The sequence below is a fragment of the Sceloporus occidentalis genome, unplaced genomic scaffold (genome assembly GCF_023333645.1).
Source record: "Sceloporus occidentalis isolate IW3139 unplaced genomic scaffold, rSceOcc1.0.p SCAF_1, whole genome shotgun sequence".
Classification (NCBI taxonomy): Eukaryota; Metazoa; Chordata; class Lepidosauria; order Squamata; family Phrynosomatidae; genus Sceloporus; species Sceloporus occidentalis.
The window spans coordinates 148457451-148469965 of NW_028316981.1; the positions used below are offsets into that span (position 1 = coordinate 148457451).

General features: G+C 39.3%; 1 protein-coding gene across 11 annotated transcripts in view; it reads right to left on the bottom strand.

The window, feature by feature from the left end:
• The window catches only part of CEP112 (centrosomal protein 112), a 402980-nt gene that overhangs the window by 303568 nt on the left and 86897 nt on the right, over positions 1-12515 (bottom strand). For all 11 annotated transcript variants that reach the window (XM_089540765.1, XM_089540791.1, XM_089540808.1 and 8 more), the window contains 2 exons: positions 12350-12436; positions 407-506 (listed from right to left, as the gene is read on the bottom strand). In XM_089540765.1, the coding sequence (XP_089396891.1) occupies positions 407-506; positions 12350-12436 (187 nt within the window). The remainder of the gene's footprint in view (positions 1-406; positions 507-12349; positions 12437-12515) is intronic.

Consider the following 12515-nt stretch of genomic DNA (forward strand, 5'->3'; position numbering starts at 1 on the left):
ACCTTGCCCCATTTTAAGCTGCTTTTACATGCCCCCTCAGTTTAAAAGCAGGTTGCTATTTGGTATTAGGAAGGAAGGAAGGAAGGAAGGAAGGAAGGAAGGAAGGAAGGAAGACTACCACAGCCAAAATCCTATGGATATCCAAAACTGTACGGTTCCTTAAATGTTTCTCAAATAATTTGAATTTTAAATCAAGCAAGCAAAAAACCCTGAACAAATTGTTCCAGAACTGGAACAGCAATCATATGAAGGGGGTCTTAAACCAGAAATTCAAAGCTCTACTGGGTTCACAACAGCTGGGGCAACATGAAAGATACATAATTCACCCCCCATGATAATGTAGCTCAAGTTCAAACAGGAATAAACATAACACTGAGCCTGAAGTACTTGATTTATGATGCTTCACCTTTCTTTTCAAGCTTTTGAATAGTCTCTTCAGCTTCACTTTGTTTGGTTTTGTACAACGTCTTCAGTACTTCAATTTCACTATTCTTTCTGTCCAAAATCTGTAGTAGAAAAATAAGAGCCTATCAAACCTGAAGTGAGCAACACCAAAATGAAAACACAACATAGCATAAGCAGGGACCAGAGTATATTTAGTACAGAAAGGCTACCTGAATTATGCATATCTCAGACATAAGCCTTTGTTAGTTTAAAAGATTCTTTTGAGTAACTAAATGCCACATAAGCACCAGATGATTTTTTTGGTCAAAACAGCACAAAATGTATTTTTAAAGAGTGACAAAGTTTGGACGAAAATGCCCCCTGTGAAATAAAACTGCTAAGCAAAGGAAAAGACTGAATTTGAGAAGATTTATTTTCCCAAAAGCATAAATATGCTTTCACAATCATATAAAGAATGTTGAAGTCTAACATGTTCTGAAAGATAACTCTAAAATGCAAGTGTATTACTGCTGAATGTTCTGTTTAAATCCTTAGGGATCCCAGTAAGAAAAGAAAATAACATTCATGAACACAATGAAGAAAACACTTAAGATGAAATATTTTCTTTACAAAACAACTAAAAACTGGGTATTCAATTGGCAAACAAAAAATAAAATAAAACGAAAGGATTCTTTTTTTTTACTTTAGAATACCATAGGACATCTCATCTCAAGACTCTGCTGTGGCAGTTGAAACAAGACTACTCATTTCAAAGAAAAAGTAAGGACAATTATTTTTGGTTCTCAACTTCTCTTCTGAGAAAACCTTCTCATAATACACTGTTGTACATATTTATGAATGTTAACCAGCTACAGCTTTTCAGTGGTTTCCCTAAATCCTGAAATGACGCATTATTCTCCTTTCTGTATTCTCTGGCCACAATCTTTGTTATTTAATAATATAGTTCCTTCACTTTATACACACAATGGTTTTTACAGGCATAGAAATACTGATACAATTCTCAGGCCTTTTATATTGTTGAATTCACATACTGAACCTTCTACTGATTCCCTTCCTTGTTTGCAGTAAAAGAACATATTTATTGGCATTATGAAAATTCTGCTATATGGGTACCTCTTACTTGAAATTGGGCCAGACGTATTCCATAGTTTGGATTTTTTTTAAGGGGGGATTTTGGAATACTTGTATTTGCATATACATAATGAGACATAATAGGTCTGGAGAAAGGCTGAGAATCTGATATGATGGAAGGTGTGGATTCCTGCCATTTTACAGATCCTCGTGTCTCTCTCCAGCCACATGCCTCTCCAGCCTCACAAATGCAGTACAGATTCGTACTAGCTACTTGTGTTGTAGCTCAATTTTTATTTTATTTTGAAGTACTTTGAATTTTGGTATTCTGGATAAGAGATACACAACTTATCAATACATATGATTATGAAATACATCAGATAACACAGTGTGTATGTGTGTATTTTAAGCAAGAAGATATATAATGTTCTCTCTCATTGAGTGGCATTCCATTCATGATGCTGCAGTTTACTATACAGTATACTCACCCAACAAGGCACTAAATTAATGATGCAAGGTGTTATTTTCAGTAGTGTTGCAAATCTTAAAAATACACAGTTATATTTTAAAATACCACGTAGCAGAACAGTTGTACAAATCTAGTCTTGGAAAACAGCTAGTGATATGCAGGTTACATCCTCTTCTGTCAATCAACTGAACTCTACAATACCATCAACTGGAGACACCTGCCAACATCTATTCCATTTGTTCTTTCACTTATTTATTTGGCTGGAAGGTGGAAGGCAGACTGAGATGCTGACTCAGGATTCATTTCCATCACTGCATACTATCCACCTCATCCTTAACTATCCAGAATGGTCACTCATCTCAAGCTACAACTGAATCTTTGTTAAAAATGAACTCTCAAGTGAGAGACAGCAACATTGGGTCTTACCTGTGAGATGTTCGTTTTCAGCGATGTAGGTGGAAATATCCTATAACGTGGGTTGATTCCATCTCTTGCTCCGAAATAGGCAGGAAAAACAGACTTGAAGGAGTCGCCACCAGAGGGAGCAACCCCCTCCATCCCTCAGTCAATATTACAGCCGAGGATAGAAAACAAACTCAGAGAGCATTTAATGCAAATCTAAGTATAATCAATGGAAACTATCATAAAGTCAAACTAAAAATAACTAACAACCACCCTTGCAAAGTCAAGGGAAAACAGCCTCCTCAGTTCTGGGTGGGGAGGATATTTCCACCTACATCGCTGAAAACGAACATCTCACAGGTAAGACCCAATGTTCCTTTTTCCAGCGATGGAGGTGGAAACATCCTATAACATGGGACTTACCAAAGCTCCCCAAACCAATGAGTGGGTGAACTGAGGCATATCACTTATGTGAGAACCACCAGATGTGTCTTCCAAAGGAAGCCTCTTCTTGATTCAAGGCAACTCAACAGAGGTGGCATGTAAATGTGGAAGATGAAGGCCATGTCATGTCCTACATTTATCTTAGATGGATGTGATTGTTGGTAGTGCAGAGGAAGTAGCTGCACTGTAAATGGAGTGATCAGCAACTGATCACAACAGAGATATCTCAATCTTCTTGTAGCATGTTAAAATGCATCCAAGACAAGCCACAATTTAATTGTGACAAAAAGATGTTGAAATCATTTCTTGAATCAAGTTATTAGAAATGTTGATTTTGTCATCAGTGACCTGGATTGGGTCAGTCATTTGGTGTATATGAACCCTTAATGTAAACTTGTCAATTTGAATCAGAATTGAGCTGTTAGTAGTTGTAGTTGAAAACAAACACTATTGGTTTTAATTGAAGGCAATTTATATTGTGGAGTAGAGATTGTTGGTCATATTCATTTTGCTTATTGGGAGTAACAAAATGATTTGCATCGCCCTAAGCTGGCATCCACCATTATTTGGAACTCCATCAGGGGCCAAATCAGACAATCCTTCTCAATTGGCAGCACAACCACCGTTCAAAGGGATTTGAACTTATTTGGGATATGTCAGAACAAGTGATTTATCTGTGACATTTATTGTTGAAATAGCTAGAGGAATCACTCTAGGCTCCTCGTGTTCATGACAAACTATTAATTGAAGCAGATCGGGCACTGTAGGTGCGCCAGTAACACTAGGTCAGATAACTGAGAACAATCTACCTGCCTGAAGGTGTTTTCCGTGGATCTTATCCTTTGTTTGGTCAGGTAGACTCTGGTCAGCAACGCATCTACAACCACTCCAAAGTATTGTACCTTCTGAAATCGAACTAGGTTGTCCTTTTTATGAGTTAGCAGAAAACCTTTTCTGGATAGGAAGGAAAGCACAACTCGACATCTGTTACATCTTATGGAAGAGAAACAGATCTGATCAGGCCATTGTGAAGTAATGGGTATAGATGAAGATCTCACTGTTTTAATGTGTCCCTATCAGTGTATTGAGTGTCACTGAATAAAACAACAGACTGAATGGTAGAGCCTTGTATGGAAAAAGCTTTCCCTGGTAAGCAGTGTGTAGATAATTGTGATGAGGTAGGTGGATTGGGATGCAGAAACAACTACAACTAAGAACAGGGACACACAAAATCATGGAGCTGAAGTGCCTCCAGGGTTTTCTGGAGAATCTCCAGTCTGACCCTGTGTTTTTTTTGTTTTGTTTATTTGTTTTGTTTTTTAATAAACCAATTGGCCCATTTTTTAGCTCTAGCACCACACTCTAAATTTGTTTTTGATTGTTTTAAATGTAGAATTAAAGAAGATTGGAACAAGCCTCTTTGTTTTTATAGTTTTTTAATTGTCCCAATATTGATCAGATGTCTTGTGGCTTTTGGTATCAGCCAATGAATCTTTGCTTTCCTGTATCTTGAGGAAGCAATGAAATAGTGATGAGAATGGTGTATGTATATGTGAGCAAATTTTTAGAGTTGGGAGGACGCATAGGTCTGGCTGAATTTGTTATGAAAGATGAAAGAAAGACTGCAGTCTTCCTCTCACCCTTTAGCACCAGTCAGCCAGGACTGAGGCTATTTGTGTCATTGTTTGACAAGAATTGTCACTGAACATTGTTGTTGTAGGTTCAGGTGAAGCAGCGTCTGGGACTGATGGTAAGGTTGATAACTAAGCTCAGACCACTGTCTCCCAAACCTATTGTCTCTTGTAAAATAAGTATCTATGGGGGGAAAAGGAGGATTGTCCCTGATGAAGGGACCTCATTTTTTATTTTTATGTGAAAAAGCAAATGATTTCCCCTTATCATTAATTTTTTATCAATATTGGATCCAGTGATTGTTGAAAGAGTATATCACCAATCAATTATCAAATGTTGTTTAGAACAGGCATCCATATGACCGCGGTTTTGTTTATTTGTTTGATTTTATTTAAAATCTACATCTGGCCTGGCATAAGCTGAGAAAGCAGCCATTCTCAGTATTTTGTAGGTTGTGTTGATATAATTTTATGTTTACCTGATTATGAGGGATCTCATAAAATCTTTAGCCCACATAAGGTCAGCCCTTGAGAAAATGACATAGTTGAAGCAGCCCTAATTGCCAAGGAGGATGCTGTTTATGATAGTTTATCTGTCATTTCATTAGGGTATGTATATATACATGTATATTGTATATGTATGTGTGTGAAAGAGAGAGGGAATGTGTGTCTCGTAAAGCTTGAGTATAAATGGGAGAAACCCAGGACTTAGAATGTTACCCATGCTGGTTTATATAAATTTTGGAATCAATGATAACCCTTGGATGACCCCTGGCCAGACTAGCAGCCTGTCCTCCATTACTGGCAAAGCGAGAGGACATGTACACCTCCCCTAAGGGAGTTCCCATATTAACATCTCAGAGGGTCCAGGGAAGTCGCATGAAGGGATTATCTCAAGGCTGGGAAGAGTAAAAGGATTGCCTTCCCTGAAGCTATCAACCTCCTCCTTGAACCTATTGTCCAAGTGGCATAAGCCCTTTATACTATCTAAAGCAGACATCCAGGTGAAAAGAAAATCTTTAAACACTTTTGTTTTGGCCAAGCCAGCCTCTTTGCCTCAGGCGAGATTTGGCCTATAAAAAGTCCCAACTTTGGCTGCTCAGCGCGCCATCCCAAAGGTCTACTTACTCCACGTCAGTCAGACCTCTGTTCTGGTAGCCGGCATTTCTGCTCAAACCCAGGTTGCGGAGCAGACTTGTCTCACTGTCCCACATCCATTCGCTTCCCGGAGGAAGACTACATCTTGGTGAGTATACCATTAGCAAAGCCTAAACATCTTTTCCACATTTCCAACCTACCTTCCTGAGCCTTGAATGTGTGTGTGAGTGTGTGCATTGTGTGTGTTCCCCCCATTTTCAATAAAGTAGACATTTAGTTATTGCAATCTGTCTCAGCTTCAGTTATTGGGAGGCCCTGGTCTACTCCGTATACATATCGGGAGACGATCTCGGTGGGCTATCGTAGCCAGCCCCCTCTTGCAATATTTGGACTAATAACAACCTAATAAAATTCCCCTACGGACCCTTGGCTACAATAATGAGTTATCCATTGGTTAGAATTGCAGTTTTGCCATTACCTGTCAAGGTAAATGATAAGGCTTATTAACAGACACAGAACTTAGGTGTAATGTGGCAGGTTTATCCCACTCTTACCTGATACCTTTGTGAAGACAGCTCTGAAGAGTGTCTCTAGGATTGAAGGCCCTGGTCTAAGAAAAGTCACCTTTGCCTTGTGGCAAATCAAGACCGTTTCTTGTAGACTAATTGGGGTGGCCTCAAAAATGTTATTTAAAAATCTTAACCATTGTGTAATAACACTGCAAAATGCTCAGTCACAAAGATGGAGCGATCCTGATCTCTAAAGGCTCTCCATTATCATATTTAGACAATATAGGAAAGTCAGGGCCTTGTTTTCATTCTTCATTTGAGGAATGTATTATAGGAAAGAACCTTTAAAAAAAAAAAGATGGTAAGGTCTTTTTGTTGTCCTTAGACTCAGCCAAGAGACTTTATTCTAAACAATTTGTCCCCAGTAAGAGGTAGAAATGTCAGATTTTGTTTGTAATGGACATCTATGTGTCAATTTCTTTGATCAAATCTGTTGTTGTACTGGAACTAAACCAGTTGTGGTCTTGGATTGTATCAAATCCCATTTAGGCTAGTGTCTCCTGAAATAGCCACTATCCTAAACCATTTTTTAATGTTCTGGCAGAACTTTATTTTGACTTCAAGTGTTTTTTGTTTGTTTGTTTTTAACAAGCGCTGTAGGCCACACATAGCTCTAGAAAAAATGAAAACAGGAGAAACAACTTTCATTGAGCATAAACTATGGCAATCACAAGTGGGATCTGCTGATTCCCATAACGAGGTGAGCTGTAACACACAGAGCTATTGGATTTGGTCTCACAATAACAAGCTATGGAGGCCTTATGACCTTCATAAAATCTGTATGAAAATGGAGTATTTGGTGTTGAAGGCCCAGGTTTGGACGGGGAGAACATTCTTCCCTTGAGAAAGATCAGGATCTTACAGCTTTAATTGCACCGAGGTGTCATTAAATTGTAATATATTAATTGTCTTATACAATAATAACATAAAAACAAATATAGCAATAATAAAAGATCATCAGACCCCAAAAGTCTAAGAGATTTCAGGAGCTACTGAAGGGCCCTCATTTTTATTTGTATTTCATATATACATACATATATAGGTATATATATATTTCAGATCAGATTCTTCTTCTGAGGAATGAACTCCGGTTAATATTTTGTTTTAAGAGAGGCAGACTGGAGCAGAAGCAGCAGGCCTTTCTTCTTTTGACTTGACTTGGTGACCTTAAACAAAATGGCTGCCACACCTTAAGTTGTAGCTTTGCCTCTTCTTTTAACAAGGGGAGAACAATAAATAAATTGTTTAGGCAAATTTATCCAAAGGAGTGACTGAAAAATCCAACTAGGGGATAATGTACCTGGCAAATCCTTTTGTTAACCCTCTCTGATCCCTTCAGTCCAAGTGGATCATGGAGGAAGGAGAGGAGGAGGAGGAGGTGGCAGTTGGTTTTGGAGGGAAACTCTCCATTTGCACTTCTGTGCAACTAAGGTCTCTTTTAAACTGGCAATGCAAGCCAGAGACAAACTCTCCATTTGTAATTTTGTGTTGAGGTCTGTTTTAACTGGCAATGCAAGCCAGAAACTTTTTTAAAACTGGCAATGTAAGCCAGAGACAAACTCTCCAGCCATATTTCTGAGATAACTGAAATCTCCTTGAAAACTGGCAATGGAAGGCAGTAACAAACTTCTGGGGTAAATCTTAACCCACAAACATAGGATTAGAAGTAGGATCATCACTCACCTCTTGAAGTCTGCTTCCACTCTCTCTCTCTCACTGCCCAAACCTCTTGCCAGGTTTGATGTCTGCAGTGGGCGCAATCTGGCCAAGGGCAGGTGGTTCTCTCCTCTGGCCATGCCTAGGCCTCTCTGGTTGTCACCGCCCAAACCCCTTCTGGGGATGGTGACTGCGGTGTGGCGCCTTTTGGTTAAGGACAGGGAATATTCCCTCCTCCACCGCGCCAATTCCTTTCGGGATGTCCATCTCACTGCACAGACACCTTCCTGGGGTTGGAGATTGCAGCGGAGCGCATCTGGTCCAAGACAGAGGGATCTCCCTCCTCTGGCCGCACCTGGGCTCTCTGGCCTTTCAGCCCCTTCGGCCAGACATGGCTGGGCTTTCTTTTTCTTCTTTAATGCTGGAGTTGGGCCTTGTTGCCTCACAGCACAGCAGCTTCTGAACTGTCTCTCCCTGCCTGGCTTTGTTTCAGCCATTAGAGAGGCAAAGGGATAGAGAAAGACTAAAGAAAAACATTGCTGTTTTTTGCAGGAGAGAACAGATCATGAATATAAGAAGAATAGAAGAAATATTAGAAGAAATATTAAAGTCTTTAAGACAAAGAAGGAGAAAAGGAAAAACACAGCCTACTTGGAGCGAGGCAGGAAAAAGACTGAGGGATGGAGGGGGTTGCTCCCTCTGGTGGCAACTCCTTCAAGTCTGTTTTTCCTGCCTATTTCGGAGCAAGAGATGGAATCAACCCACGTTATAGGATGTTTCCACCTCCATCGCTGGAAAACTACTTAATCATCAGATCTACCCCAACAATGCTGTTGCATCACAATCATAAGGAGTATTGATTTTACTTTTGATATGTTTAGGGATTACTAGAGGCTCAAGTTATGCCAACTCACTCATTTCCTACTTACTCTTTCAAAAATGTTACACACTTTTATCTTCAATCCTGGCAAAAAGAACACAGCAAAATATACACCAGAACTAAAGCATCTGGTGTTTCATATTTTAGGATCAAAAAGTAACATCAACTCTACAACTATTAAAAAACCTAAATAGATTTTAAATACAATTAAGTCTGTATATTAGAACATATTAACCTCATCTTTATCTCGTAACAGGTTTTGCATATCTCTGTTCATTTCACTGGAACTGAGAGCAAAAGGTACCACAACCGAATCCCATCTCTTGCCTTGCAAGACAAGTAGGATTGCAGCCAGTTATACATACACATTAGAAATTCCATTAGTGATGCCATTCTATTACCTGCTCTACAAGGCTAACATATGGTACTGTGTAAGACAGCATGTCCGAAACTATGCAACACCTTGCTGAAAAAGAAACACATCTCTAGATTTCAGAAAATCCTTCCACACATGGAAAAGTCCTTCAGCTTGTTAAAGAGCATCCCTGATTCCATCTCACAAAAAACAGAGCAACAGAAAGAAACACTATTACAATACAAAATTTGCATTAAGTGAAAATGATCACTGTTGGAATATAACAATGTCACTAAACAAGTCAGAAGTTATTTGGATGTAAAACCAGTTCTTTGGCTACCTTACAAATCCTTGTTAATTCTCGCAATTAAAAAATTATTTAGGACTTCTGAGATACAGAGTAGTAAATGTAAGATCTTCTTCATAACAGAGATTTTATACACTCAGTGGAACTACTTTATTAATTGAATGGGAAACATTTCCAATTGACAAAAACTGCCATGCCAATACACAGTGGAACACAGGATTCAGTGGTAGAGAGATAACAGTTTCCTTGCCCCATCACTGGGACACTACTCTGTTCTCATAATGATACTGATATCACCACATACCCAGTTACATGATTATCTATTTCAATCCACTAGCAAGACTCCCAAAGCTTTCACAGCATCCTCTCAAGAAGAAGGCTCTAGGTTATTTGCAAGGACTTGCTTCACTTTTGTTTACCACAAGATTGTACAAGGTTTTAGGATTCTTCAAACAGAAGTCTCTCTTTCATGTTTTGTGCACACACACATTTTCATTTTTCTCTATAATCTGATCCATCTGGTAGTACCAAACAGCTGTAATCCTAAAACAAGATCAATACAAGCTGCAGAACACCCTTTACTACAAAATTCATTTTTCATAACTGCAACTGGATTCTAAAGATTTTCATTTTTTTTTTTTCATTTTACAAAAAAATGCCTAGCACTTTGCAAATGCTCCAGTAACCAATGGAATGCTATTTAAAGCCAAAATCTGAACACTGCAGAAAATAATACTGTTAGCTCATTGTGAAACACAGTCATCCCTGGAGCCCTGGTGGCGCAGTGGGTAAATGCCTGTACTGCAGCCATTCACTCAAAACCACAAGGTTGCGAGTTCAAGACCAGCAAAAGGGCCCAAGCTCGACTCAGGCTTGCATCCTTCCAAGGTTGCTAAAATGAGTACCCAGACTGTTGGGGGCAAATTAGCTTACTTGCTAATTAGCTTACTTGCTGTTCACCGCTATGATCTTTGGAGTAGCGGTATATAAATAAAACAAATTATTATTATTATTATCCCTCCATATTTGCGGCTTTGATATTTGTGGATTTGATTATTCACGGATTTCATTAATATGTTCTCTCTACGACTGTCTAGGTCCTCCAGTGCAACTCTATGGTCAACTTTAACTAAACGTTGCACTGAAAGACCATTTGTAGCTACTCCAGTGTCATTCTATGGTCAGTGTATGTTGGACATTGACCACAGAGTTGCACTGGAGGACCTAGAGATTCCTAGAGAGGTGTCCTCTCAGGTAAAAACAGTGTTTTTGTTATTTGTGGTTTTTCCATATTCACAAGGGTCTTGTTCCCCTAACCCTAGCAAATATGGAGGGACAACTGTATAATGTCATATAAAATAGTGTCAGATGTAAGAAGATTTATTGCTTTCACACATCAACATTAACTACCACTGCAAAAAGTTGAAAGACTTGGATCACCTCACCCAGCCTTTTCAAAATTTAGGGCAAGGGACATTATTTGCATCTTTCTGGATCTTAAATTCTATCCCATTCCCAGAACTTTATGTTTTATATCTGAAGCCGTAATATCACTCGCTTTGTTGTTAGACACCCTCGACCTGATCTCGACTCATGGCAACCTTCTGGATAAGACATTTCCAAGACTCTTTATTTTCCACTATTTTTCTTAGTTCTTGCAGATTCATACCCATAACCTCTTTAATGGAATCCATCCATCTAACATGTGGCCTTCCTATCTTTCTCCTTCCCTTCACCTTCCCTAGCATTATGGTCTTTTCTAATGAGTCATGTCTTCCCATGACGTGGCGAAAGTGTGACAGCCTCAGCTTAATCATCTTGGCTTCCAGGGAAATCTCAGGCCTGATCTGTTCTTAGATCCATTTGTTTGTCTTTTTGGCTGTCCACAGTAACCTCAGCGCTCTTCTCCAGCACCACATCTCAAATGAATTGATTTTCTTTTTATCTGTTTTCTTAATTGTCCAGATCTCACATCCGTACATGGTAATGGGGAACACAACTGCTTGTACTATTTTGACTTTTGTGCTTAACTGTATATCTATAGTGTTATTGGCATATTTTAGACTGCTGATATTCCTTCCTCCTATTTTCCTCCTACTTCTGTGTCCAAGCATGCTTTTCCCATAATATTTTCTGCAAAGAGTTGAGCAGATAAGGTGAAAAGATGCAGCTTTGCCTGGTCCCTTTGCCAATTGGAAACCATTCTGTTTTTCCGTTTTCTGTTCTGACAGTAGCTTCTTGTCCTAAGTACAGATTTGTCATCAATACTATCAGAAGTGTTGACATTCCCATGTCTTTAAGGCTATTCCACAGCTTTTCATGATGTATGCAGTCAAAGGTTTTGCTGTAGTCGATAAAACACATGCTGATTTTTTTTTTTGGGGGGGGGGATTCCTTGGTGCACTCCATTAGCTATTGTAGATCTGCAATGTGGTCCCTAGTGCCTCTACCTTTTCTGAACCCTGCTTGTACCTCTGGGATTTCCGTTTCCATGTATCATTGAAGTGTATGTTGCACAATCTTGAGCATGATTTTCCTTCCATGTGAGATTAGTGATATGGCTCCATAGTTGTTGCAGTTGTGTCTCCTTTTCAGTGGATGGGAATATATATTGATTGTTTCCAATCTGCTATCTACAGTTTTAGCCACTTGGTACTTTATCTAAATAATTATATCCACAAACACTCATGCTAAATAAAAAACAGTTAGGGGCTCAACAGGCTGCCCGTTTTAGCGCCGGATCAGGGCTGCTGCAACTACATGCCGATCTCTCCTTCCTTTTTGTGTCGTAAAGGGCACCATAGCTGAAAACACATGGCATTTCCGCACTCTTTTGGCACTGCATCATGTAGATGCAGCACCAGAGGAGCACCTTGATGCCATGTGCCATGTGGAGCAGCGCATGGCGTCACACCAGCCTGGGGCACGGTCAGGGGCACATCATGTGGACACCAAGCCCCGACTCTACCCCCAGGCTAGCCTTAATGGCTGGTCTGTAAAGACCCTTAGTTTTAAAGATGCTGCCACATTTCTGCCCCCCTCCAGACACATTTATACTATACCTTCTGAACATCTGTATCATGTTTTTGCTGTAATTTAAGCTTCTCTTCATGAATTCTAGCTTCCATTAGTTTTGTTTTCATCTCCAGCTGTAATCACAAAGATTTTATATACTGATCAGCTTTGGAAACAATATTGTAATTCATTCATTTACGGTCATAGACCAAA